General features: G+C 42.8%; 1 protein-coding gene and 1 long non-coding RNA gene across 2 annotated transcripts in view; one reads left to right on the forward strand and one right to left on the reverse strand.

The window, feature by feature from the left end:
• PDE11A (phosphodiesterase 11A) overlaps positions 1 to 27,182 on the forward strand; it is a 135,736-nt gene that overhangs the window by 5,098 nt on the left and 103,456 nt on the right. The window contains exon 2 of the mRNA XM_033149880.1: positions 20,707 to 20,865. Within this exon, the coding sequence (XP_033005771.1) occupies positions 20,707 to 20,865 (159 nt within the window). The remainder of the gene's footprint in view (positions 1 to 20,706; positions 20,866 to 27,182) is intronic.
• On the reverse strand, positions 18,219 to 19,456 carry LOC117056805. Its single transcript, XR_004427755.1, has 2 exons — positions 19,407 to 19,456; positions 18,219 to 18,301 (listed from the first exon to the last, which is right to left on the reverse strand). It is a non-coding gene; the product is annotated as an uncharacterized LOC117056805 (long non-coding RNA).

Consider the following 27,182-nt stretch of genomic DNA (forward strand, 5'->3'; position numbering starts at 1 on the left):
TCCAGCTTACCAAGGTTCATGGTTCTTACATTCCAGGTTCCTATGCAATACTTTTCTTTACAGCATTGGACTTTCCTTTCGCTTCCAGGCATATCCGCAACTGAGTGTCCTTTCGGCTTTGGCCCAGCCGCTTCATCAGCTTTGGATCTACTTGTACTTGTCCTCCGCTCTTCCCCAGTAGCATGTTGGACGCCTTCCGACCTGAGGGGCTCATCTTCCAGCGTCATATCTTTTATATGCCTGTTGTCTTTGTCCATGGAGTTTTCTTGGCAGGGATACTGGAGTGGGTTGCCAGTTCCTCCTCCAGGTGGATCACGTTTGGTCCAAACTCTCCACTATGACCTGTCCATCTTGGGTGGCCCTGCACGGCATAGCTCATAGCTTCCCTGAGTAATTCAAGCCCCTTCGCCACGACAAGGCAGTGATCCATGAAGGGGGTTTAGAAGTTACTAATCCATAAAATGACCTGTTCTCAGAAGGCATGAATCCTAAGTTTGCTTACTTATTTAACTTTCTCTAGCAAATAGTTTAAATGAATCATAAGGTAAAATCTCCAATCCTCATACAGTGTGCCTCAGTTTAGATACAAATCTATAAGAATAGTTGCATAGGGTTTGTTTTTTTAATGAAGGTACTCCATGTCATGGGACGTGGGTGGCGCTGTGGGTTAAACAACAGAGCCTAGGGCTTGCCGATCAGAAGGTCGGCGGTTCAAATCCCTGCGACGGGGTGAGCTCCCGTTGCTCGGTCCTGCTCCTGCCAACCTAGCTGTTGGAAAGAAGAAGAAGAGTTTGGATTTGATATCCCTCTTTATCACTACCCGAAGGAGTCTCAAAGCGGCTAACATTCTCTTTTCCCTTCCTCCCCCACAACAAACACTCTGTGAGGTGAGTGGGGCTGAGAGACTTCAAAGAAGTGTGACTAGCCCAAGGTCACCCAGCAGCTGCATGTGGAGGAGCGGAGACGCGAACCCGGTTCACCAGATTACGAGTCTACCGCTCTTAACCACTGCAAGTAGATAAAGCACGCAGTGCAAGTAGATAATTAGGTACCAACCCAGCAGGAATGTAAACGGTGTTTCCATGCGTTGCTCTGGTTTGCCAGAAGCGGCTTAGTCATGCTGGCCACGTGACCAGTAAAGTGAGATGAGCGCCGCAACCCCAGAGTTGTCCGCGACTGGACCTTACCGTCAGGGGTCCCTTTACCTTTTACTCCATGTCATGGAGTATCGTCGTCTCTTTTTTCTGCCCATGGCAGCTATTTTGTGTTGGCATCCATGTCCCTGCACCTCTTTTTTTTTTTTTTTTACCAAAAAAAGCACAGGATAGTTGCAACTTATTTGGTACCTTGTTAGCCTGTGAAATCACTGATATGGTGTAAGTTATCACTGCTAGATAAAATGAATTGATTTGGGGGAAGTGATATAAAAGTAAACTCTTTTGTTTATTGAGTTTTAGACATGTTCATTGTAAAAATCTGGGGGACGGGACGACAGCCCTGCCCTGCAAGCCATTTCATTTGGACACAGAGAGAACAGATGGCCTGTGAAATACTCAGGACTAAGAACTGGGGCGAGATGCAATATTCATTAAATCTATTCAGTATCGTATTCATCCTTTGAAAGTACAGCCCTTGGGTATTGGCGCATCTTCTAGTGTAGCTGGGTCACTGGTACGGAGTCTGGAACAGAAATAAAGAAAGCAAGACTCATCTCTCTCAAAGGATTCATCAGACTTCAAGGCAGGGGTGAAAAAACATTTTCAAACTGAGGGTTCAGACGTATTGAAAAGCTGGGGGGGGGGGCATATCCCAATAGTGGAAGGGACCAGACATGCACAATCACAAAGGCCCTTGCCACATTGCCCATTTCTCTTCCCGTTCTCAACAGACACCGATTCCATCCAGCCAACATTCTGAAGTTTTGTTCTCTTCACTCTCCTGCATACAAAGTGCATCAGATTTCTGCTTATATTTTTATGGGTTGCTGACTTCCAATAGCTCTCCTTACTGCAGTCATGTGTCCTGTGGAGATATCCCAGAGGCGATGGTCTGATCCAGTGGAGCAATGGGAGGTGGTTTGGCAGTTTGAGCTCCACAACCCTGGAGAGGCTCCTAGCAGGATGGGGGAAGGTGAAATTGGGACCCCTAAGAAGTGTCTAAGCCCAAGGAGGGGGCCAATAGTCTAGAGCAGCCTTTTCCAACCTTGGGTCCCCAGATGTTCTTGAACTACAACTCACATAATCCGTGACCACTGGCCATGATGGCTACAAATGATGGGAGTTGTAGTCCCATCTCCTCACTGATAGGAGGAGGAGGCACTGCAGGCAAATCCACAACAGGAGGTATCTGGCTAGGAGTGTCTGCTTCCTTTCCCTCCATCCAGCTCTCCACTCTGTAGACCAGCGTTTCTCAACCTTGAGTTCCCAGATGTTGTTGATTTGTCTTCAGTGCCGCTGCCTCCTATCAGTGAGGAGTTCCCACCCCCCCCACCCCGAAGTGACCAATAGTAAATTGGCTGCTGACTTGGCACCAACACTTCCCGTGTCTCTCAAAAGCACAGGGATGAAGTTTGCACAAACAAACTTCACAGTCCTAGCCCTCTTGATGGAGTGAGCTCCAGTCCTGGGATACAAGGAGAAGAGTCTTGGACAAGTCGTAAAACCAGTAATGCTTAATTTCTAAAGTCTAACAAGCTTGAGGCCCCAAGCTTCCAAGTTAGCCCACTCTCAAGTTTCCTTCTTTGTAATGGTAACTTCTTGTTGTTCAGGGCTGAATCCTGCCAATTGTGGAAACCAGCAGGTTCCTGGCAGTAGCAGCCATTCCTTTGCTTCTGTAGCATCCTATCCCCTCTTGCCCTGTGGGCTGCTTTAACCCTCTTTACCACACCCACTGCCCTTTTATGCAGGGATGAGCACAATAGTAGATTTAGATCAGGGGGTCAGCAAACTTTTTCAGCAGGGGGCTGGTCAACTGTCCCTCAGACCTCGTGGGTGGGGTGGACCTTCTCTCTATACACACACACACACACACACACACATACACACACACACACACACACACACACACACACATATATGGGATGAACGAATTCCTATGCCCCACAAATAATCTAGAGATGCATTTTAAATAAAAGGACATTCTACAGTGGTACCTCTAGTTACGAACTTAATTCCTTCCGGAGGTCCGTTCTTAACCTGAAACTGTTCTTAACCTGAGGTGTGCTTTCACTAATGGGGCCCTTGCTGCTGCTGCGCCGCCGGCACATGATTTCCGTTCTCATCCTGGGGCAAAGTTATCAACTCGAGGTAACTCTTCCAGGTTAGCGGAGTTTGTAACCTGAAGCGTTTGTAACTCGAGGTACCACTGTACTTATGTAAAAACGCGCTGATTCCCAGACCGTCCGCAGGCCGGATTTAGAAGGCAATTGGGCCGGATGCGGCCCCCAGGCCTTAGTTTGCCTACCCATAATTTAGATGTTTCTCCTTTAGAGACGTGCTGTTTTGATGGCACAGGTGTAGTGAATCCCACAGAATGCAGGGGATCAGAGGCCCTTTGCTTTGACAACCTGCATGCTCTTTCAAATATCTTTGTACTGTATCCTGTTATTTCAGATAAATCCCTTTCCTAGGCAAGCTATTCCAGTTCTTCCAGTCCTGTCGCTTCATTGTTTTTCTCTGAAATCTTTGTAAAAAAAGAAGTTAGTCTCGAACACTTAGTAATACCCCCCTGTGAGGTAAACACACACTTCAAACAGTGTTGCACATGCTACTTCACTTGAGGGCCAGTTATTGATTTTCAGCCCGGCGTTCCCTTTCTCCATTCTTCATGCATCCTTGACGGCATCTGCCTGCCACATTGATGGATAACATTAAGCTCAAAGCTCTGTGAAGCGCATGGTGCAGCAGCATAATGCCGCACGAGGCATAATAAGTAAGGAGAAGGATGATTGATTATTTAATTTCTATACCGCTTAATATATTTAAAAAATCTCTAAATGTTGCACAGAAAACTGAAGCAACAATGGACAACTTAAATAAAAATATTACAAACATGCAGTTACATATTAATAAGTGTGGCGTTCGTACAGAGCCCCTGGTTGTTTCACGGACTATTGGCCTGTACACCACTGCTTTATTCTTCCGCTGCCACCAACCAGGTTTCTTCTGGTGAAATACTGAGTCTCAGTCAGGTGGGAAAGTCAACAACGAAGATTAAAGTTTATTGAAGAACAAACAAGTTTTAAATATGTTCAGAATAGTTTCTCAAATGCGCGCCCTTAACTAGATGTGGCAGTATCTCACACTGTCACACTCTTCTCTCTCAGTTCTATTCCTGTCTCTCACTCTAACTGTCACAACCGCTATGTTCGACTTTTTCTGCCTCTGTCTGACCCTCTATCTCCCAATGGTAAACCCCTGGGCTGAGCCTCAAAACCAGGTAGGCTGAGCCTCTAAGCTTTCTCATTGGTCAATCTACATTAACCATTTCCATCCCCTATACAAACATAATCACAAGGAATGGTCAAACGCCACAATAAATTACATTAATACAAAGTTATATATATGTGTGTGTGTGTGTGTGTGTGTGTGTACACACACACACACACACACACAGGTATAATATATCTCAATACCAATTCCTTTTCCTTCTAACATACACCACCAGCCTCAGTTTTCCCACCTAGGGTCCCACAAACTCTGCTCACCCGCAAAATTCTCACAACAAGAAGAGATCCTGGAAACAGCAGGTGTCACCCTAGTTTCTCACTCCAGATTTGTTTGTTTTTTATGGCAGGCCCAAGGTGGATGGTACTTGCTCAGGCTGCCCACAGCTGTGTCCCATTCAAATGCACTCTCCACACCTAGTTCCAGGTACAACAGGTTTGTTGAGTTTTCCATGGGCTCCAAATGATGGGAAAAGGGCCCACAGCTCTCCGCCCTCTGCCCTTTCCTCTTCCTCCAGCTGGTTTCTCTTGGGTGGAAAGAAAAAGCATGTGAAGATCCAGTGTTGAGAAGAGAAGCTGCCACAGCAGAGCAAACTTTATTAATTGTATAAATTACGCTGTTTCTCCTCTTGATTATCATTTACAACTTCTTTAAAGAAGCACAAGGTGTATGAAGAGTGGGGAACAAACAAGGTGTTTGTTTTTGATGGCATAACTCTGAATACTTACTCTATTTAGCAAGATCCTAGGTCCAATTTGCAAGGCACATTTTGTACCTGGCTATTGGCCACGTGCAACCAAGTGAATATGCCGAGGCGCCAAGATGGTGGCTGACGTCTCTACCATCTGGAGGTGCATGCCTGGGGATCTGTTTTCACACACATCCCGTAGAATTCTACCAGTTATTTTTTTATCTGCACAATTGGAATGAATTTCAAGGAACCAAAAAGTGGTATTGAAAAACATGACCTGAAACATCTGGCTCCAAAAATGGCAACTAGGTAAATGGCGTTTCTGTGCAATGCACCAGGTACCACCTGACCTTCCCACGCCTCGGGGTGTGTGTGTGTGTGACAATTTTTTTTTTGCCCCCGGGTACCAGTTTACCTTGCTACGCCCCTGAATTTGGGACATGTCTGTGCCTAGATTAGCGCCACTAGCTGAATTTGGGCACATGACTTGGAAGACTCACCCACTATTTCCAGGCATTTGGAGCCTATTAGTAGTAACTAAGGACCAAACTACAAATTTAGCATCAAAACAGGCCCGTCTTAGAGGGATCCGCCGCCCTGGCGCAGCGATCCCTCGGCGCCCCCAGCCTGCCGCCTCTCCGCCCGCCTCCCTCCCGCACTGGCCGCCCTTCGGGAGGGGGGGTGGGCGAGCGGGGGATGAGGGGCGTGGCGTTGGAGCGGGCGCCCGCGCTCCGGCGGGCGGATGGGCGCTCGCGCACCGGCGGGTGGGCGGGCTGCAAGCCGGCGGGCGGGCGGGCTGCAAGCCGCCGCCCTCGCCTCCCAGAGCCCCAGCTGGAGTGCTGGAAGGTCGCGCAAAGCCCTGCGCCGCTTCAGTGCTCCAGCTGGGGCTCCGGGAGGCGAGGGCGGGCGGCTTACAGCCCGCCCGCCGGCGCGCGAGTGTCCGCCTGCCCGTGGGGGCGGGGGCGGGTTGGGGAGGGGGAGCCCGGTATGCCGGCGGGCTGGCGGGGGCGCCCCTGGGGTGCCCGGCGCTCTGGCGCGCCGCGCCACCGGCCTCTATGGATGAGACGGCTCTGCATCAAAATGTGCAAAACTCCCTCCTCACATACTTTTCCTTCCTGGAGAAGTTCCTTTACCAGAGTGCAATTGCTAGTGGAAAAGCAAAGGGGGAAAGTAGTACTTATTTTGTGTGTGTGTGTGTTTGTGTTTGCATGCCTACCTTTTTTTCCAGATTGCATGTGTGCATGCCTACCTTTTTTTCCAGGTTGCATTGCCCTTATTACACATACACAAACATAGACACACACAAAGTCTACCATGGCTATGTGGTTAACAATACCATACAAAAGTATATTGGGATATAATACCCATTAACTAAATTGCACCCACTTTATTGATTTTCCACTAATGGGACGTTCCAACATTTGCCTTTGAACGTGTCTGGCATGAAGTCTTATTTCAAGAGCTCCCAGCATTCTGTACCCAACCACACACACACACCTCCTTCCTAGGGCTGGCTAATGGTAGTCTAGCTTCAAGTGGGTTAGATTTGGCCCTGAGGTCTGCTGGTTGCTGATGCTTACTAAAAGCGACAGCAATTTATCTAGTTTCAGAGTGAAACTGTATTATATATAATTAGTTTGGCTGCACAAAGCTCAGGCAGTGGATACCGCTCTGCTGCTTTCTATCACCATTCTGGCAGCTGTGCTCTGTGATAAGACTGGCCGTTAAACATCAGTCACTTGAATAAACAGCTCTTTTAAAGCCAGGTGAAAGCCACACACAGTTGGACCTGGTCGTTGCCTTTAATTTGCTGCTGCTGCTGCTGTTATAATTTTGTTGTTTTACTAAATTTATAACCTGTCTTTCACTAGTAGGTTCCAGGACGGGTTATAGCAATTTCAAATTCGTAAATTAAGAACAATTGAAACCATTTACAGTCGCAGGAGTGTGGTGGATCCCCAAAACACACTGAGTTGAGTCTTCAGTATAATAGCGAAGATGCAAGAGAAGACACATATCTGTGGGAAAGAATGCCCCCCTCCGAACTTCAGAGGGTGGCAGAACTACCAAGAGCCCCCCCTCTCCCGATCTTAATACCTGAAGGATTCTATAGGGAAGCAGGCAGTCTTTCAGATATTTGGGACCTAGGTCATTTAAATGGTATTCTGAGCACCTTGAATTGGACCTGGAAACAAACTGGCAGCCAATGTGGCTGTTTTTGAACAAGAGTTTAGAATACCTTGACAAAGCAAGGTTTTATAAGCAAACCCCAGCCTGTAATCTGGCTTCTGCATTTTGGACCAGATGAAGCTTCTGTGTTGTCTTCTCAAGGACAGCCCCTCATAAGAGTACACTGCAAAGATCAAATCTGGAAGTTACAAGAGCATGGAGTACCAGGGCCAAGTTGTCTTTGTCTCAAAGTGGCCGCAACAAGTGAACCAGGCAGAACTTGAAATAGGCATTCCTTGCCACCAAGGCCAGCTGGGCCTCAAGTGACAATGTTAGATCAGTATAGTGGCAGTCAAAGATGGTGCCAACAAGCTACAGGTGCAAGATCCCATTCCTCACATAACAATGCCTCTGCAAGCAGAAAACTAGCATATCAGAGAGCCAAGCGACCTCGAGCCTTTCTTAATAATGGGCTCGTTTTGGACCTGAACCGAAATGGCTGCCCCAGTTTGCCACTGCTACCTAAGGGTGACAAATCCGCCTTCAGTTTTGTGTTATTTCTGGAAGGATGTGGGTGTCTCGGTGCTTTGTCCATTGGGTGGGCATGATTACCAGAGTGACAGCGGTGGCTTTTACCCACTCTTCATTTGTAAACTGTTGGCGGGCTGTTTTTTTGTTTTGTTTTGTTTTGTTTTGTTTGTCTTGGACTCAGCATTACATTTTAAAGTGACCTCCCCGATTCACAGTTGTCTCAATCTGTAATGGGATTTTGACAGAGGATGAAGTCAATGGGGTGCTTCAAGCCACGGTGGATTAAACTTTTAAAAAGATGTTGCCTGTGAGTTGAGTGGTTTCTGGGAGCTTCTTTTTCTCATCCTGCACCCCTTTCTGCCTTTAAGTGGTGGTTGGAGTTCGTACAACTATGACTTTTAATTTTAAATGCAGGAAAGTGTGAGGGTAGGAAGAACAAAGGAAGAGCCCACTATCATTGCCGCTCACACAGGCAGTGGCTAATAATAATAAATAATAATAAATAAATAAATGCTGCTGCTCTGACATGTGCCTCCCACCCAAACTTGATGAACCAGGGCTGGAGTGAAGTTGACAACATGCTGTCAAATTCCTGCTCCTAATTTGCCCTTTTAATTGGGTGCTCCTTGATGATGAGGCCAACTGCATTAAAGGAAGTCATGGACAGACGGGAAATGTATTTTATTGTACATGGTAATGATTCGTTATTAGCAGGCTAAGTAAGTACTGGGCATCTTCCAGTATGAAAGAGCTGTTAAAAGCAGGTCTTGGGAGGCAAGGGCAGCGTACGAGAAAGATGTGAAGATGTGTTTTATGCAGCAGCTCTTAATAAGCAGATGATAACTGACAGCGCTGGATCAATTCCAGCACTGTCCGGTTGCTCTCCAAGCACAGAGTGGCAAGTATTTTGGAGACCAGACGTCACAGAAACATGGGCTAATGTGAAAAATGCGCAATACAGTTTTGATAAAAAAACTATTTAAACACAGGGTTCATTGCAGCAGATATATTTTATAGAGAAAGAAATGTGGTGGTGGTGATATATGTCTGCTCAGAAGTATGTCTCATGGTGTAACTCCCATGTAAGTGTATATTGGACTGCAGATTTCATCATATATAGGCAACCCCCTGTTTATGCTCGTTCAATATGTGCACGACTGTGGTTATGTGCATTGCACCAACCTGGAAGTGGCCCGGAAACATCATAATAACGTCCTGCAGGCTTTTTCCATGGGTTTCAATTATACGCAATTTCACCGATGCGCGTGGTACCTCAGAACATAAACTCCTATGGCCAACTCCATCGGGCCTAGGAGGCGGGGCCTACACTCACCGCCACAACTTCAGAGGCGCGAGAAGGGCAGCTTCGGCTCTTGCTCTGTAATGTACTAGTGTTTGTATATTTTTACATTGCATTGTAGCCAAAGCAAATTCCAAGTATGTTGGAAAATGTACTTCGCCAATAAAATTATTCCTAAAATTACTCCTATTCCTAAACGGGGGGATGACTGTAATACAAATGTTCATTCCTCAATACAAATTGCTTTATTATTTTGTGTAATTTATACATTCTTCCTTGTGTGAATTCTCCAGGTATGCATGCATTTGAAGCTGATGGTTTCTCTTCTGTCCCCCCCCCCCCCAATTACAGTGGTACCTAGGGTTACAAACACGTCGGGTTACAAACTCTCCTAACCTGAGGTTTTTGCAGTCTTCAGATAAGGACTAAACCATGTGAAAAATGAACACAAGATTTTAGCTGCAGTTCATTCATTTTCAACTTTGTATTCTTGTTTTTAAAAAGTGTGTCTAGATACTCCATTGCGGTGCCCATAACCTAGGTTTAAGGTGCCATTTAGCTCCTAGCTTTCATATCTCAGTTTCTAACACTGGGTGTTATGGCTTATGACCAAACAAATAAAACTAACTTACCATTTATGTTGTACACAATAATGCAGCAAAATACAAAAAAAAATACAAATACAAAAAACCCCAACAACTTTGGATTCTCACCTGTAGTCTGATCTGCAGTCAGAATATTTAAAATGCAAGTTTTCATTAAATATAAATTTTGAATGCTTCAGCTATCCTAGTTTACCAATACAATCTGAAGTTCCGGAGGAAAGCTCTGCCTTCACATATTTTCAACCAGGAGTCTCTTTCACCCATACCTAGAGATGCTATGGATTGAACCTGATACCTTTTGAATTGAAGGTATGAGGAATTTTTTATTTTTTATTTTGTTTCAAAAATACACAGCATATCTGCCAATGGAAGAGGATAGTGTGAGTTTCTAGAGTCACTGTTATTCTTCGAGATTTTGTTTTCTACCCATGGCATCAAGAATGTTAAATCTCCCAAGTGGAGGATGCATTTAAATGCTTGTGTATGAACCCTAAAACCCATTCACTTCACAGACCGGCATTTCATACGCTGGCAAGACACATTTTGAACTGCTGGTAATATATTCTAGGTCAGTCAAGTCGTTAGTCAAAAGAACAAGCACTCCTGTGGCTTTTTAAAACAAATTGCAAAGCAAGCAAACACAACAAGCGAAGTAGAACCTTCCACTATATATGCTGCAATGTGTGTGGGGAGGAGTTGTTGTTGAAAGGCGAGTGGTCAGTGGCTTGTCCCTACTTCTGTCTGTAAAATATGGGTGTGTATGAAATCAGTACTCTTCAACAGAGAACCTGAGAGTATGTTGTCAGCCCCTGTGGCATTATGACTTCTGTTCCTCTGTCATCTTAGGGTGCTTTCCAATGGGCAGCTCCTGCAACCGACCCAAATTATTACCTTTCTACTTTAGGCTGCAAGTTGAATCACAAATTGGCTTTCTACACTACCAGGGGTCTGGTATAGACTGCTTAGGTCCCTATTTCTTCCTTCAGTGGTACAATATTAAGCAGCAGGAGGATTTCACTTATCTGTGTTTTTGGAGTTGGCTTTATATACCACTAGTTTAACTTCTCATCCCCATCACTGGACCCAGAAGAATCACCTTCTGGTTCTGAAGATGGGAGCTAGGGGTAAGGGTCTCTGCAGGGCCTGCCCACCCATGAGGCAAGGTGAGGTGAGTGACTCAGATGGCAGGATCCATAGGGACAGCAGATGTGGCCTCCAAGGACTGCATCACCTGCTGCGGCCTCCTCAACAGCCCTCTCCTAATACTACCTCTGCAGTACCTTTCATCAAATAACAAGCACTCCTGGTCTCCTCCCACCCTTGTTCCTGACGTAGATCTTTACTCCCCTCTTCTTCCATGGTCAGATGCCATTTTATGGTTCGCCTCAGGTGCCAAAAAGTTTTGGGCCGGCCCTGGGTCCCTTTTTCGGGAAACCTGACTAGACCAACTCACCATTCCCATTGTTTAATATTGGACGAGGAGTCCATTTTTGTATCTGGTGTTGGTGCTGCTGTTTCTCACTCCATAAGGAACGCCAAAATTTTCACATTTCCTTAATGGATGCCTTGGGTTGTTTCCCAGCATATGTCACTGGTTTCCATATGGAGATAGATAGAAAATAGTAAAGGGTGGTAAATACAGTGGATTCAGCAAAGGATTGAGTTGAGAGGAGAAATAATGTAGGGAAGCATTTATGTGTATTATATGCCAAGATATGGTTTGGATGAAAATATTGTGAAAGTAACTCTTGAGTATATAAATATAACCACAAACAACCTCCCCTAATAAATACATTTTTGTTACATTTTTTATAGCAATAGCACAAAAGGAAATACGAACAGTGAAACATAACCATACAAAAGAACACAGGATCACCTTATACTTAAAACATAAAAATAACAGCATCACATACAAAGCATGTTAATATGTGTACCCCTGGAAAACCACATTTTGAGTCCGATACCCAGAAGCCAAATAGGAGATGTTTGGCTATTGCTCATTGTTGAAATATATCACACCATATATGCCCATATGATTGATGAGGAAGTTAACCAGAATCACCTGCAGTTGTTCCAGAGGCAGTGTTATTTCTACAGTCAAACCCGGGTCCCGAACGCCCCTGTTACCGTACGTTTCGGCTCCCGAATGCCGAAAACCCAGAAGTAGGTGTTCTGGTTTTCGAATGTTTTTCAGAAGCCGAACGTCCAACGCGGCTTCTGCTTGAGTGCAGGAAGCTCCTGCAGCCAATTGGAAGCCACACCTCGGATGTCGAACATTTCGGAAGCCAAACAGGCTTCTGGAATGGATTCAGTTCGACAACCGAGGTTCGACTGTACTTGCTTTAACTGAACTTGTGAGCTTCTCAGCTAGAGCTGTTCCCCATACCCTCTGATAATAAAGATCTCTGAAGTTATACGAGCTGAAAAGTGCTTTGATCTGAATCTATAATTGATACTTTCAAAGCTGAGTGAAAAGCTGTTCCATCATTGAAACTGACTATAGTTTTGTGCTTTATGCTGAAAGACATAGAATGTAAACACAATGATGTAGGTAAAGTGTGCAGCATTCTACACAGAAATCACATTTCTTTAGTGGTTCAGAGGTAAGGTGCAAGCCTCAGGGGTACTCTCATCCCATTCCTTAACCTCCCAGCTCTCACATATTCCCCCCAATCCCTTCTGTCGCTTGCTGTAATCAAAGTTTTCTAGGATGCCCAAATTGGTTGATGGGTAGCTCTAACCATCATTGCCCCAAACTATGCTTGTTTCAGTTATTACAAAACCCCATACTGGTTTCAAATTATAGCTTGGAGGCAATTCAGAGGAAGGTAGGAGAAAAGCACAGATTAGGGAGCTCATGTTATTAGCTCCTGAAGAAACGCCAACGTTTACTATAGAATTTCATACACCATCCAAGGGTCAACTTAAGAGCTATGTACTTTGAAAGGAAGGCAGAAGAGTAGTCCAGGCTGTGGTGCTCATGTTAGCAGCTCTTGAAGAGACCCCCAGGGGGTCTAAGAGAAATATGTTGCTTTATTGTTTTGCCATTTGCAACTCTTCTTTTGTAGGTTTAGTAGTTTAAACGTAAACCACTTTTAGGTGGTATATAAATGCACTATACAGTATATATAGGAGTCTGGTCTGGTGTAATGGTTAGAAGATTGGACCAGGACCTGGGAGACCAGGATTCAAATCTTCACTTGATGTGAAGCTCACTGGGTGACCTTTAGCTAGTCACTATCCCTCAGCTTAACCAGCCTACCCAGGATTCTTGTGAGGCTGATAGGAAATGGAGCTCCTTGGAGAAAAGGTGGGACATAAATGCAAAACTAAATGAATAAACAAATATATCTTGGTTAGTAACCTGATTCAGATGTCACAGTAAACCATAGAAAGAGAAAAATGTAATCTGCACCAGGTAAGCGAAGAAGTGAACAACAAACCCATGGCACATTCCTAATCTCAGAGCTAAGTCAGTATATGTTGGTTGTGCAACATTTCAAAAATTCTCGCCATTCCTTAGTCTAACCTACTTCACAGGGTTGTTGAAAGAAGAAAAAGGGAGGGCACGCACACCACTCTTTGCAGGCATGGCCAAACTTGGCCCTCCAGATGTTTTGGGACTACAATTCCCATCATCCCGGACCACTGGTCCTGTTAGCTAGGGATGATGGGAGTTGTAGTCCCAAAACATCTGGAGGGCCAAGTTTGGCCATGCCTGCTCTAGAGGAAGAGTGGGATAAAAGTTAAATAAAAACAAAAACATGTTAATGAGTTTACTCTGTCTTCCACACCCTAATAGACCTGGTCTCAGCTTAAATCTTTCACAAGCATCACTTGATATGGAAATTTCCCCTTTTATCTTATTTCAATAAATTAATTCCACATTTATTCATTTTACATTGTCTTACCATACATTATTATTTTTGGGCATGTTGCTTTCCGTACACGAAGGCAGAGCTGGTTTGATTGGCTACATTTTTCATTCAAATAGGAACACAAATTAGAATGCCTGTCTTTCACATCAGTTGGAAGTACTTAGTACTGTCTAGATAAATTAGCTTAAGTGCAGCAATAATTCGGGAAATTAAAGGCCAAAAATGTTACAGGTCTTAAGTAGCAATCTCATTACAAACATGGGAAATGAATGAAGGCTGCAAAGTTGCTCTTAGAATGATTTTGCCATAATTTTAAATGTTGGTTAGTTTTTATTTCCTGTGACAAATGGACACTTCTCTTTTCTTCTTTACGGTTGTGATATTACTAGGCATATTTTTCATAAAACACCAACGTTATATAATTGTGCCGTAACTGAAGTCTAAATCTTGCATACTTTTTCATCAAGAAAAGTTAACCCAGTAGACATTTCCCTACCTATATCAAAACTCTTAACATATTAAAAATGGATCCAGAAATTGCAGGCCAGTTAGCTTAACTGGGAAAACAATTGGAATACATGATTAAAGACAGAACCACCAAAGATAGATCAAAGGAAGGAAGGGTTAGTTGCATGAGTTGTCTTCCACTTGGGCAGTACTTTATGCAATCCAATGAGCCCCCTGAAAGTGCCTTTTTTATCAACCCCCCCCCCTCGCAAAAAAATTATGGAGCTGGTACTACTCTTTCTTCACAACTTGCTGTTGGATCATTCAAAAGAGGTACCTTAGAGTAGAGGTTTGCAGAAATCGTGTCCTCATCATGGAGAGCATGTGATGTGTTGCGGTGAGATCACCACGACTGACATCACCGTTTGTGTGAGTGGGATCGTTTGGATAGCCACAACAACCCAATTGTGTCCCTCGGTTGCTGGGGTAATTCTGGCCAATGGGGTTGAGAGAATTTGCAGCCGGGGGACCTATTTATACCGCTGCATGTTGCGTCGAGCTTCCTCTTAGCGCCTCGTACATCAGATCACCCGCCCACCTTCCCTATATTTATGGTCTTGCTATGACCTTCTATGCCGTTGTGGGTCGTCTGCTTTTGGGACAGGGGCCCGGTAGGAATTTTCCCATTTGGCTGATCGGCTGGTGCCACTTGGGTTTCACCTGCCGCGTAGCAAATCGTCACAACTTTGTAAGGTTAGGCAGTTAGGCATTGGTTCAAGGTGTGGTGAGGGAAGGTTGTCACACCTGCCCCTCCCAATGTGCGATAGGGTATTCCATTAAAGTAATCCAGGTGCTCGCCATGCTTTTGTCAGATCCCCTTCCAGGGGTTAGGGCCACGCCAGAGCACCTGGGAGCATTTTGGGGTGAGGTTGCATCTGTGGTAGGACAAGTGCTCCCCCAGTTTATTTACCCTTACTGACCTGCTGGTGTCCAATTGTCAGTGCTGTCCTGCCGGAGGTGTAGGTGCAGCTGGTCGAACCAATGCCTAAGCAAACCACTCACATTCTGTAATCAATAAAGTAGTGGCCAAAATTATGCCAATAGCGTTAAACTAATATTGGTGTCAACTGTGTCTTTCTTTGGGAGGTCTTGGGGGTCTTCACATGCAAGATAATAGATGGCTATATTCTTTAATGTGTACAGTAACTCAGATATAAATTTGAATGTTTATATGCGGATCATCCCAGAGTATGGTTCATGGGAGGAACTGGCTCCACTTCCTGAGCCAGTACTTCAGTGTGCATCCAGCTCTTGCTCCCATTTTGCACTGGTGGACCTTGGGGTTCTAGTTAAAAACCAAGTGGACCCCACATGCCCATCTTGCCCATGCTTGCCCTAGAGACAGAGAGTTTGGAGTTCCGTAAGTGATGTCAGTCTCTACTTCTGGATATGCAATGCCTTCTCTCATCTTCTACCAAATACAGTAAATTCTTTGGTTTCTGCTCCTCCCTGCGGACTCACAGCTTTTATGATTGCTTGTAGACATGGATCAATAATTTAGAAAGCCCTAATAATCGTAGCACGTCTTTCCTTTTTGCAATTAGCTCCTGCGTGCATTTTGGTTCTTCTGTAACAAAGAGCATGACATAATCAACTTTTTAGTACCACTGCTGAAATTGACTTTCAGTCAGTAATTCAAATGCAATAAAGGAACAGCTGTGAATGTAATGGCTTGATAAAATGCTCTTCTACTTTATATTTAGGATATTTCTTTTCGCACAACCATGTGACACCTACTCTGGGCTAATTGCATTGTAATCCACTTCATTACCTGGGTTATGAAGGCAGAAGATGAGCTATTTTGTAAGCATTATTTTACCTAGTACTGAGCACTCTTATGTGTTGGGATCATTTGTACCAGCAGAGATTCGTTTGAGAGTACTGCGTTATATTGGAGGAAGTTTTCAGCACCATCCTGAGTAGCATTATTAAAAACCATTTATCTTAGGTTTTTGTTTTTTGTTTTAAGATCAAGCACAAGTAACTTAAGGGAGAACTTGTCTGTGATCACAATATAGTGTTCTTTGTAGAAACAACTAACATTAAGTATCCTCCTGAGGCACAAATAAGATCTAATATATAAGAACTTCTAATATACCGTAATTATAAATGTGTGTGTGTGTGTGTCAGAGAGAGAAAGGGAGAAGAAGGGAGGAACCACATCAAATCACCTCAAACTGAAAATCACAATCTGGAAATGTTAATCCAAACTTGTATTAAAGGTGTTGCCTTTAAGAGAAACAATAAAATACGTGAAGTTGAGATTTAAATGGACCCAATATAAATATAGGGAATGGCACCCTTTATTAACTAGAAGCCTAGCGGTGTAATCCTATACATATCTACTCAGATGTATTTCATAGTGAGTTCATTGGGACTTCCACCCAGGTAAAAATGTACAGAATTACAGTCAAACAGTGCTTTGCTGAATAAAAGTTGTGCATTACGGGTGCCTCCAACCATCAGAATTTTACGAGAGTGATTTAATCTCCTGTCAGAACTTCCGGTTTCCACATTGAAAGTGAATTAAAATTATTTGTCACCCTAGTAAAAGAACTCCATTAAAAAAACAAAGCCAAACCCCAAACTGGACTTCTTGCTGTTTAAGATGGGGGAATACATTAAAAAGTCTGGGATGAAGACATGACCATGTAAACACCATGCAAGCAAATCAGGATGAATACTTATTGTCATATAACTTGGGGTCCTTTCCAACTCTACAATTCTGAGTCTATGAAATATTTTAAATGCATGTTTGATAGCTATAGTAGAAATACTTGTTAGCTTGATTTGGAGGCAGGCTCCTAAATCTTCCTGGTTGTACCTGAGTGAGCAGCATAGTGAGAAACATCTGCTAGCCAGGTGAAATTATAGGGATCAGTAGACAAAGTGGAAGTCCAAATTACATGATTATCTTGAATCAAGACCCGTGATACTGATGGCTGGTTTCATTGGATCTCTTTTCAAAACTATTCTGTCAGTGGCAGAACAGTTTGAATTGTAGAGTTGGAAGGGAATATTCATACTTTTCCACTTTTACTTTATATGAACACATGCCTTAATAAAATAGATTTCTGTGTGGACTGGTAGAAGAACGTGTTGTTTTTTTAAAAAAAGACACGGGTTATGCATACCAGTAATTTGAAATGTGTGCCTGTGGGATACTGAAAGAACAAGTTACTTAGAATCAAAGAATTCTGTTTGGAAAGGACCCTGAGGGCCAACTAGTACAATCCTCTGCAGTGCTGGACTTTCAACTAAAGCACCCCTGACAGGTGACCATCCATTCTCTGCTTAAAAACATCCCATGAAGGAGATTCCACCACCTTCTGAGGGAGACTGCTCTACTGTCAAATAGTTCTTCCCGTCAGAAAGTTCTGTGTGACATTTAGTTGGAATCTCCTTTCTTGTAGCTTGAATCCATTGGTTTGAGTTCCGGAGAAGGAGAAAACAAGCTTGCTCTATCTTCCACGGGACACCCCTTTAGATAGATCTCCTCTCAGCCTCTTTTCCAGGCAAAACGTATTTGAATGTGTACTCCCTGGAGTAGTTTATTGTATTTCCCCCACATGTTACCTTCTGAGGAAAACAGAAGTGTACATTATCCATCCAGCACTATGTTGGCAGGCAAGTTTCCAGGATATTGCCATGACACTGTTTTGCTTAATTTCTTACTATTAATATTCTACAATATTGTGTTGCATTTCCCACTCCCTTAAAAACACTTTTTTATTTACTATAAGAAAGGAGGCAAGGCAACTGGCATATCTATGTAATTACACTATTGGTAGATGTATTTGTAGTTTCTTCTTGAAAGAAAGAAAGAAACTAATATAGTGAGAGAGAAATTATGTAATTTATGAAGAAGCTGTATGTGTTTTACAGCTTATATATAAAAGGATGTATAAATGTTGAGATGTATAAATGTTAAGACGGTCCTCTTTATTATAAGGACCGTTCAAAGTACATTTAAAAAGTTAATTTCAAAGGGGAAATGTTTGCTTTAAAAAATTGTAGTTTATAAAACAAAACAACCAGATACAAGACAGCCTTGGCAAAAGTGATATAACAGGAATACACAAAGAGAAAAGATTCTGGGGAAAAGTATGCATTTATTCTCTTCGTTTAGGTGGCAGAAGCTAAGCCAAGGTCCTTTGGGACCTTCTTTATATCTCCTGTAAAGAAAAGAAGTTTTGATTAGGTAACAGAGTTCTTTTATCTTCCATAAGTAAACCTCTACCAGTGTGAGGAATCCAATTAGAGACTACTGTAGAGACATAAATTGATCCAGTCAAGAGAGAAATATTGAATGCCTTAAATTTTTTGAAGTATGAAATGGACTGGAGGCAAATAGTCAAGTATGTAGGAATGTTCTAGATTTAGATGAAGTGAGCAAAATACCAAGGGACCGGCATAAGAAAATATTTCAATACTCTGCTGTGCTTTTTGTTGTTGTTATTTAAAAAAATCCATATCTGTTTTGACAATAACCATACAACAAATTGGATTTCTGAGATTTACATTTTCTTGAGACCCTTAAACCTTTGATTTAGGTGATGCTGTGTGGTATTGTTTAGATATAATGCTTGTGTTGTTGCACAATTTATAATCAACACAAGATATCCATGATAAAATTCTAGCATACATGTGTGGATCTTTCAGTAGTAGTAGTAGTAGTAGTAGTAATAATAATAATAATAATAATAAACCTTTTATTTATATCCCGCCCTCCCCGGCCATAGTCGGGCTCAGGGTGGCTAATATCAGATACATAACATTGGTATAAAATCAAACAATAATTAAATTACCTCCTAAAAATATGTCAAAATCAAATTAAAGTCTGATTAGATGGCTTTCTGTAGGGTTAGGGTTGGGAACAGTAAGTGCTCATCGGCCCAACTGTTTACGCTGATCTTATATGGGCCTGTGAGAATGCTGGGAGGCCTCTTTCATATTAGTTCTTATACAAAATGAAAAGGGGAGTCAGGCTGAGCCCTGACCAAATGCTTGGTGGAACAACTCCATCTTGCAGGCCCTCCAGAAAGATGTCAAACCCTGCAGGGGCCTGATTTCTTGTGGCAGGGCGTTCCACCGGGCTGGGGCCAAGGCCAAAAAGGCCCTGGCCCTGGCCGAGACCAGCCTAATCTCTCTGAGGCCCGGGATTTCCAAGGTGTTATTATTTGTAGACCGTAAGGTCCTCTGTGTGGCATTCTAGGAGAGGCGGTCCCATAGATACAAGGGTCCTAGGCTGTATAGGGCTTTAAAGGTTAAAAGCAACACCTTAAACCTGATCCTGTACTCCACCAGGAGCCAGTGCAGCTGGTAAAGCACTGGATGAATGTGATTCCGCGGCAAATACCCCGTAAGGAGTCTCGCCGCGGCATTCTGCACCCGCTGGAGTTTCTGGGTCAGTTTCAAGGGCAGCCCCACGTAGAGTGAGTTACAATAATCAAGCCTGGAGGTGACCGTCACATGGATCACAGTGGCGAGATCAGGGAGAGAGATACTAGGCTGGGATGGTTGTGTAATAATAGTTCAATTATTGCTCTCTACTATGTATTTGAAAAAAAATGTTTGGACTCACGTCTAGCAAAACCCAGAGCTAGCACCCAGGGTGCACATATGATGTAGGAGTGGTTTGATATTAATGACGGCACCAGTGCTGATAAATGCTTCGCAGAGCAGAGATGTGCGCTGCCGCTTCCAGCTCTTGTGAGGTTGACGCATGGCATCAGGGGTTGTCGACGGGCAGCTATCTTATGGGCTTAAATTGCAGAGCATGCACTTCTGAAACACTTAGATCCTAAGAATTAACTGATGTGACCTTTCACTCACTTCTCAGGCAATGCAAGATTCAAGTAAAATTGAACAGGTGCATTTTTTGATCATTTGCAACTAATGTGAGTGAGGGCTGGGGTGGCTAGGGCTGAACATTTTGCCAGGCCATATTTTTAAAAAGTGCTGTTTCAAGTCTCCTAGAGGATTTTTAGGCATTCTATCTGAATAATCCAAACTGGAGGGAAATATACTTATTTTTAAGTATATTAAGAAGCAAAGAAAAAACCAGGAACGTGTGGGGGGAGGGAAATAACATTTGTATAAGTACCAGGGTGGATTTGATTTAAATCACGATTTAAATCACTAGTCAGTAAGGCTCAGGGCCGATTTAATTTAAAAAAAACGGATTTAAATAAGATTTTTTTAAAATTTAAATAAGATTTTTAAAATTTAAATCGGATTTTTTTGATTTAAATAAGATTTTTTTGATTTAAATAAGATTTTTTTTATTTAAATCGGCCCTGAGCCTTACTCACTAGTGATTTAAATCGTGATTTAAATCAAATCCACCCAGATAAGTACAATATACAGAAATGCAATACGTGACTATGTTTATGATCGTTACCTCATGCACTACAAAAGCATGCTCAAAGTTAAGGTTTAGCAAAGGCCAGATAGATGGAAGTAATCACTTTCAAGTTGGTGAGTTCAACCTGGGAAATGTCTGATGGTCAGCACATTGAATACAGAAAAGCATTCTGTTGTAATTCCCAATTATAACCATTTCTTTATGTTTGGGTAGGATCGCCGCTTTAACGACGAGATTGACAAACTGACTGGATACAAGACCAAGTCATTGCTTTGCATGCCCATAAGAAACAGTGAAGGTGAAATTCTTGGCGTTGCCCAAGCGATAAATAAAACACCTGGAGGTGCTCCTTTCACCGATGATGATGAAAAAGTAAGATTTTCTTTCTTTTTTGCTTGGCAGTATGGATAACATCTTACATAGCTGTTTTCTCAGACATGTATTAAGGTTTGCATCTTGATTCCCATAAAGCAAATGCATTGTTCTATTTGTAATCAAGTATTTATTTTTGTATTGTTTAGATGACATGCCTTCATTCCACATATCTTTAAGAATCAGTACATTTATTCAGTAATCTGTCTCCCTCTGCTGTGTTATGTAAAAATTTTGGTGAAGCTGTTATTCCATATTTTGAGATAAAGTTCACAATACTATTATCACTAAAGCTGCAGTGGCTTCTTTGGCATTTCCTTCTTACATGAGACAATATATTCAACCATTTATTTGTTGTATTTGCTATGTTGTCATCACTGGAAAGCTCTCGATTGGTGGCTATCATTTTGCAAGACTTTTAGGCTGCCCAGTTTTTGTTTTGTTTGTTTTGTTTTTTAAAAATGCCTGCCTTATGACGACCTTTTTCTCTTCAGGGACAACTTTAGCCTTATCACTGCCTAAGGTGAGTCACAAATGTCAAATGTATTGAGTGGCTGGCTCAGTTTCTACAAGTAGGTGCCATTTCCCCCATTTTCATCTGCAGGCAGAGTATTTTCTCACCAATCTGTATGCAACACAGAACGCACAGTAACTAGAGATGCTCATTTCCCCAAGTAACTTAATGTGGTGAGTGCGTAACCATATAGGCGACATCTGCCTAAATGCAAAGGAGAATTTCACATTTTTTGGAAATGCGCTGGATTTATGTTTGTCCCTATGGGTGTTGGTAAAACTCTTGCCATGTTGGTGGATGCTAAGTATGCCTACTTTGATAAGTGGTCATTTGTATTCAGCTTCAGTTATGCTACTGAAGTGATCAGACTGAATTAATTGAAATCATTAACAACATGCATGTCATTTCCCCCTACTCTTTTGGTTAAATATTCCCTACCCATTACACTTGACTGCATCCAAAACAGAGGCAGCAGTTGGCTCAACACCAGTCTGGATTTTTAAAATCCTGCTTTGAAATGTAGTATCGTCTGGTACAAGGGCTCAAGCACCAGATGTTTGGCTTCAATTTCAACTGTGTGTAAAGTTATCTTATATTTTGGCCATTGCTATAATCTTTAAATTACAAAAGGTAAGTACAATTACAGGGAGAAATGAAGATTTAACAGTTTGTCGTTAATTTAGGGTCATGTACAACTTGTTGCTTCTAATCCATTTACATTTCACTGGCAAAATCTATTTTCTGTATTCTCAGTACAGTATTTCTATTTCTTTCAGCAGAGCCAGAACACAGCTAATTCTGTGTGTTGATATGTATACTTGAATTAGTTAATGAACGTCAGTTAACACACTGCCTGCTCATTAAATTAGCTATCTCTACCTGCCTATTAATAGCTGTACACAGCAATCTGTAATCGCACATAAGAAAAATCTCTGCAGTTGGTACTTATGACTAAAGCAGTCTCCTAGCAGACTCCCTTTGCTTATAGTGTGTGGGTGTAAGGGGGAAGAAATCAGCCTTCATTCTTATGTCAACAGTGCGGGGTGTGCAAGAAAGGTGGTGGGAAGCTAATATCTAGAGAATGAGATTATAAAGAGGAGAGAATAAAAGTGATGGATGGAAAATTCAGAGAAAGAATCAAGGTGGAAATGGAAGCCCTACAGGAAAAGGGTGGTAGGTAAAGGAGAACAACGGAAGAATGATAATTGGGAGTCGGAAGTCTGTAATGAGACAAGAGAGAGGACAGTAGTGGTGGAGCTTCATTCTCCGGCACTGGGGGGCAGGGAGCAGGCATGCGTCCCGGGGGTGGGGCATGCATACTGGAGGTGGGGCGTGCATTCTGGGGGCAGTGCGCACAGCCTGCGGGGACGGGGTGCCCAGCGCGGATGGGGGGCAGCCGCGATGGAACCTCACCAGGATCGCGCCAATGGGGGTGGTGCGCTCTCATCATCCCCTCCTTCCTCTTCCCCTGGAGGACAGTACATAAGTGCAAGATGCTGAAGGGGATAAAAAGACAAATAGGATTCAATTTAAAGAAAGAAAAAGGAAGGGGGAGGAATAAGAATGTTGAAACGACATGCACAAGAAAGCGTGCTTCTACTAGAACCAGGAGAAGAAAAAGAAGGAGGAGAAGAGAGGAAGAATGGGAGAAATAAGATGAGCCATAGGAAAGTATGAGAGGAAAGCCCATGAGAGGAAAGCCTTAAAAATAATAATAACACACATAAAAGGAAAATCAAAACGTTAGCATTTCTAAAGGCATTTATGAAAGAAATCAACGTTATAGAGAAACATAGCTTTATACGTGTGCTGAGCACGTGAAAGAACTTAAAACACACTGTAGGTGCAGCTGTGTTCTCCTAGGTGAATGTTCCCAAGGTGTAACTTCTCTGCTGACAAAGTTTGTAGTGTTGAGGGAAGTGCTGAATGCTGCCCTCATTGGCATCTGTTAAGGAGTAGAAGCCAATTCCCCCATTGCAATTCTTACACAGATTATCACGTGATCAGCTGAGTGAGTGAAAGTTCAGGCAGCCAGCAGGCAGCTAGTTGCGAGCTTCCCAAAAAGGAGCAGATGCGTAGGGAGCCGCTTTGCTGCCCAGAGCGGCAAATGCAGGGGCACCCCCCGGGGGTGGGACATCGCTCCCTAGCGCGCGCCCTGACATCACGACGCATGCATCGTGACGTCATGGTGCATGCGCAGCATCCAGGGTGGAGTGCGCATGTGCGGACGTGCGCAGTCCACCCAAGATGCCGGGCGTGAGCGGCCGGCACCCCTTCCGTGTGGGCGCAGTGGCAGCAACTTTTAAGTCTGCAGCGTGCGAGCAGCAGCACAGACACTTGTTTGTGCTGCTGCTCGCGCGCTGCAGCCTTAAAAGTTGCCGCCACTACACGGAAGGGGTGCCGGGCGGCGGCTTGGGAGTGGGGTGTGTGGCGCCGAGTGTCACCCTCCCCCAAGGCTGGCACCCGGGGCGCTCCGCCCCCATTGCTCCCCCCTCGGTACGCCACTGAGCAGATGACTTAAAAATGAAACCCTAGAGGCACTTCAGTAGTTTAACGCTGTAGTATTGTTGCTGGGTGGGTATATTTTTCCTTCCTGAATGCATGAATTAGTCAGCCTTTCCCAGATACAGAGTTTGCAGAATATATACTCGTGCTCATGGAGATTGAACAAGTTTCCAGATATTGTTCAGTTTTCTGACAGTAGAGGATTTCTTGCACCTTTGGAATAAAAACATATAAACTAAAAACGCAGCAAACAACAGACACATACTTTTAACTTTGTGCATTGCTTTAGTCAGAGCAATGAAGAGAGAGCTAAATAGCATGATTAAATAAGGCGAGGGGGCTAGCATATTGATTCATCTGCAAATTAAATTATTGTTTTTAATTAGAAGTACACAGTGGCAATATGTACGTACTTAGGTCTTAAAAGAAATGCCGTAATAACAAATAAAATATTTAGCAGCGTGCCGTTGCTCAAGTCCATGTATATAATCACATTAGTTAGTGGTGCTTATAAACTGGTAAACTGCATGTATTTCACAGGTCCAGGTTTTCTGTGTCTCCATTTTTTTGTGTAATCTAGGGCTTCAATCCTATGTACATAAGTCCCAGTAACATGTAGAAGTACAGCATTAATTAAGATTGCAAAAGTCACACACAATGAAGGATTTTCCAGTGTGTGGCTAATTTATTTTAGTTTTTTTTTTGGGGGGGGACTTATATCAACTACGTATAGAATCGTGGGCCAATTCAGTATACGAGTACTGTTTTATTTACTTGCATATTGTATGAGCTTGCAGTTAGCCGTGTCTGTTAATGTAACAGAGAGCTTGATTCCTAATGTGGATTCCAGACAGGTGTTTTCTGACATTATGAGTTAAGGATAATAACACCAGCAGGTAATGTTGTCCATACAATAGCCTGTGATCTGTGATGTCTTCTTAACCTTCAGGGTTTTTTTACTGCTTTGTTTTTCTCTCACACAAAAGCTTGTACCATATGGAGACCTACAGTGCCATTGTAATGTCTGCTGTTCACTTAAAAGTAGAGCAGTTTTGGAGCAGACAGCTTTATATGTATGGCACAAACACAGTTGTTAATCCGCCACCCTGTTCCAACCGCACTGTCAAGGCTCTACCTTTCAGCCCATTAGAACTCCGTCCTGTTCTGCCCAACAAATTCAAACCGTAAAACTCCTTTTAGCTTACTGTTCATTCTGAGCTCTGGTATTGCATTCCAAATGATAAAAAGGTAAAGGACAGTTAAGTCCAGTTAAAGGTGACTATGAGGTGCTGCACTCATCTCGCTTCAGGCCGAGGGAGCCGGTGTTTGTCCACGGACATCTTTCCGAGTCGTGTGGCCAGCATGACTGAACAGCTTCTGGCTCAACGGTACACCATGACGGAATCCAGAGCACACCGAAACACTGTTTACTTTCCTGCTGCAGTGGTACCTATTAATCTACTTACACTGGTATGCTTTCAAACTGCTAGGTTGGCAGAAGCTGGGACAGAGCAACGGGAGCTCACCCCATCGCACTGATTCAAACCGCTGACCTTCCGATCAGCAAGCCTGAGAGGTTCAGTGGTTTAGACCACAGCGTCACCCACTCCCAAATGGTAGAGAGAGATTGAAGGATACAGACCAATTAATTATTTTCATTAAGTTCCTTACCACCTACCAAGTTAGCTAGCCAGAACCTTTATAATAGGACCATTCATGGAAAGACAAATTCTCCATGTACTTGATCAGGCTTGAATAAATCCTGCCCTAGTGTAATCATAGGTTGTGTACTAAGCTGGAGGTGTTATAGATTTATTTTTTGTCTCTGAGCCTACCTCTTTATGCCTTTCTGCTTCTGATAGATAAAAATATTTATTTTGGGGCATAAACATTCTGTTTTGCCATCTCCAAAAGTTTGTGTACGGCGTCTTTGTTCCCACTGAAATGCCCGTTGGGTTCTGCATACTCAAATGCATAATGTAAGGAGGACTTTAGATTAAGAGGGGATGAGGCAGTGACTAGTAATTTCATGTTAAGCATCAGTTCACACAGCCCCTTATGGAACTTTACTTAACCAAAGACAATGGTAAAAGCAATCACAGTTGAACTGCTAAATTGATTAAAGTGAACAATACTGTATTGGTAAGCAATAAGCAAGGAAGTGGAGTTGCTTCTTTCCTAGAGTTCCCAAGAGAACTAGTGAAAGTAATTACTTAATACTATTAAGTTCTGAACTAGCCCTCTGAAAAGGAGGGGAATATTGATTTCCCATTTTCAGCATACCACAGTAATTTGTAATGTATTTACAACCGTTCTTACAACTTCCTAAACAAGACAGTAAATAGTCTTGCCTCCACAGCATTGCAATCAAGAAACCTCGGTTTGTTAGCTTCTTCTCAACTATTTGCCCTAGTTTTCACTGACGTAATATCAGGCATGTCCAATAGGTAGATCGTGATCTACCAGTAGATCACTGGACATCTGTGGTAGGTCACTGGCTCCCCCCCAAGAAGCTAAACAACTTTGTTGGTTTTTTTTAAATGAGAATTTATTGGGTTTTACCATAAAAACATACAAAATACAAAAACTACATATACAACAAAAACAATACAAAAAGAAAAACACTTATCCATCCTTATCCTCTTTATAATCATTGTTCTGGGACTTCCTCACGTCCTCTCTTCTGCGTTCAATTCTAATCTTCTTTGGTAACTTTGTAACATTGTAAAATCTTCTATCTCACAACTAATCTTAATCTCACCAATCTTAATCATCATATACTTAGAATCTTATGTCTAACTAATAAACATTACACATCTCCAACTTCTTATATCCTCTCTTAACTTCTAAATACTGTAGCCGAAATCTCTTCTGATTTCAATTTCAGATATTTATCAACTTTGGCTCCCCTAAAAAAAAAGTCCTGGACCCCCCCCCCCAGAAAGGGGGCAGATCACTGCCAGTTTTTAACTCTGTGAGTAGATCACAGTCTTTTGGGAATTGGCCACCCCTGCAATAGATGAAATCTACAGAAATCATTCCATTCAGATAGTCTTGTCAGATCTTCAGCTGCATTTACTAACAATGTTGGAACAACAAGAATCTGGTTATTTTTGTTATCTAATTATTTTCGAAGCACTACCAAGCGATGGAAATCATGCTAGATTTCTCTTTGATAGTTGTACTGTTTCATTTGTAGAAAGGATTACCTCAGAAGTATGGGCATAATTTAATTGGAAGGTATTTAGTTGAATTGGCAAATTACACAATGGGTTCCAAGAGTTTTCAGACTCATACA

Source organism: Lacerta agilis, chromosome 1, assembly GCF_009819535.1.
Source record: "Lacerta agilis isolate rLacAgi1 chromosome 1, rLacAgi1.pri, whole genome shotgun sequence".
Lineage (NCBI taxonomy): Eukaryota > Metazoa > Chordata > Lepidosauria > Squamata > Lacertidae > Lacerta > Lacerta agilis.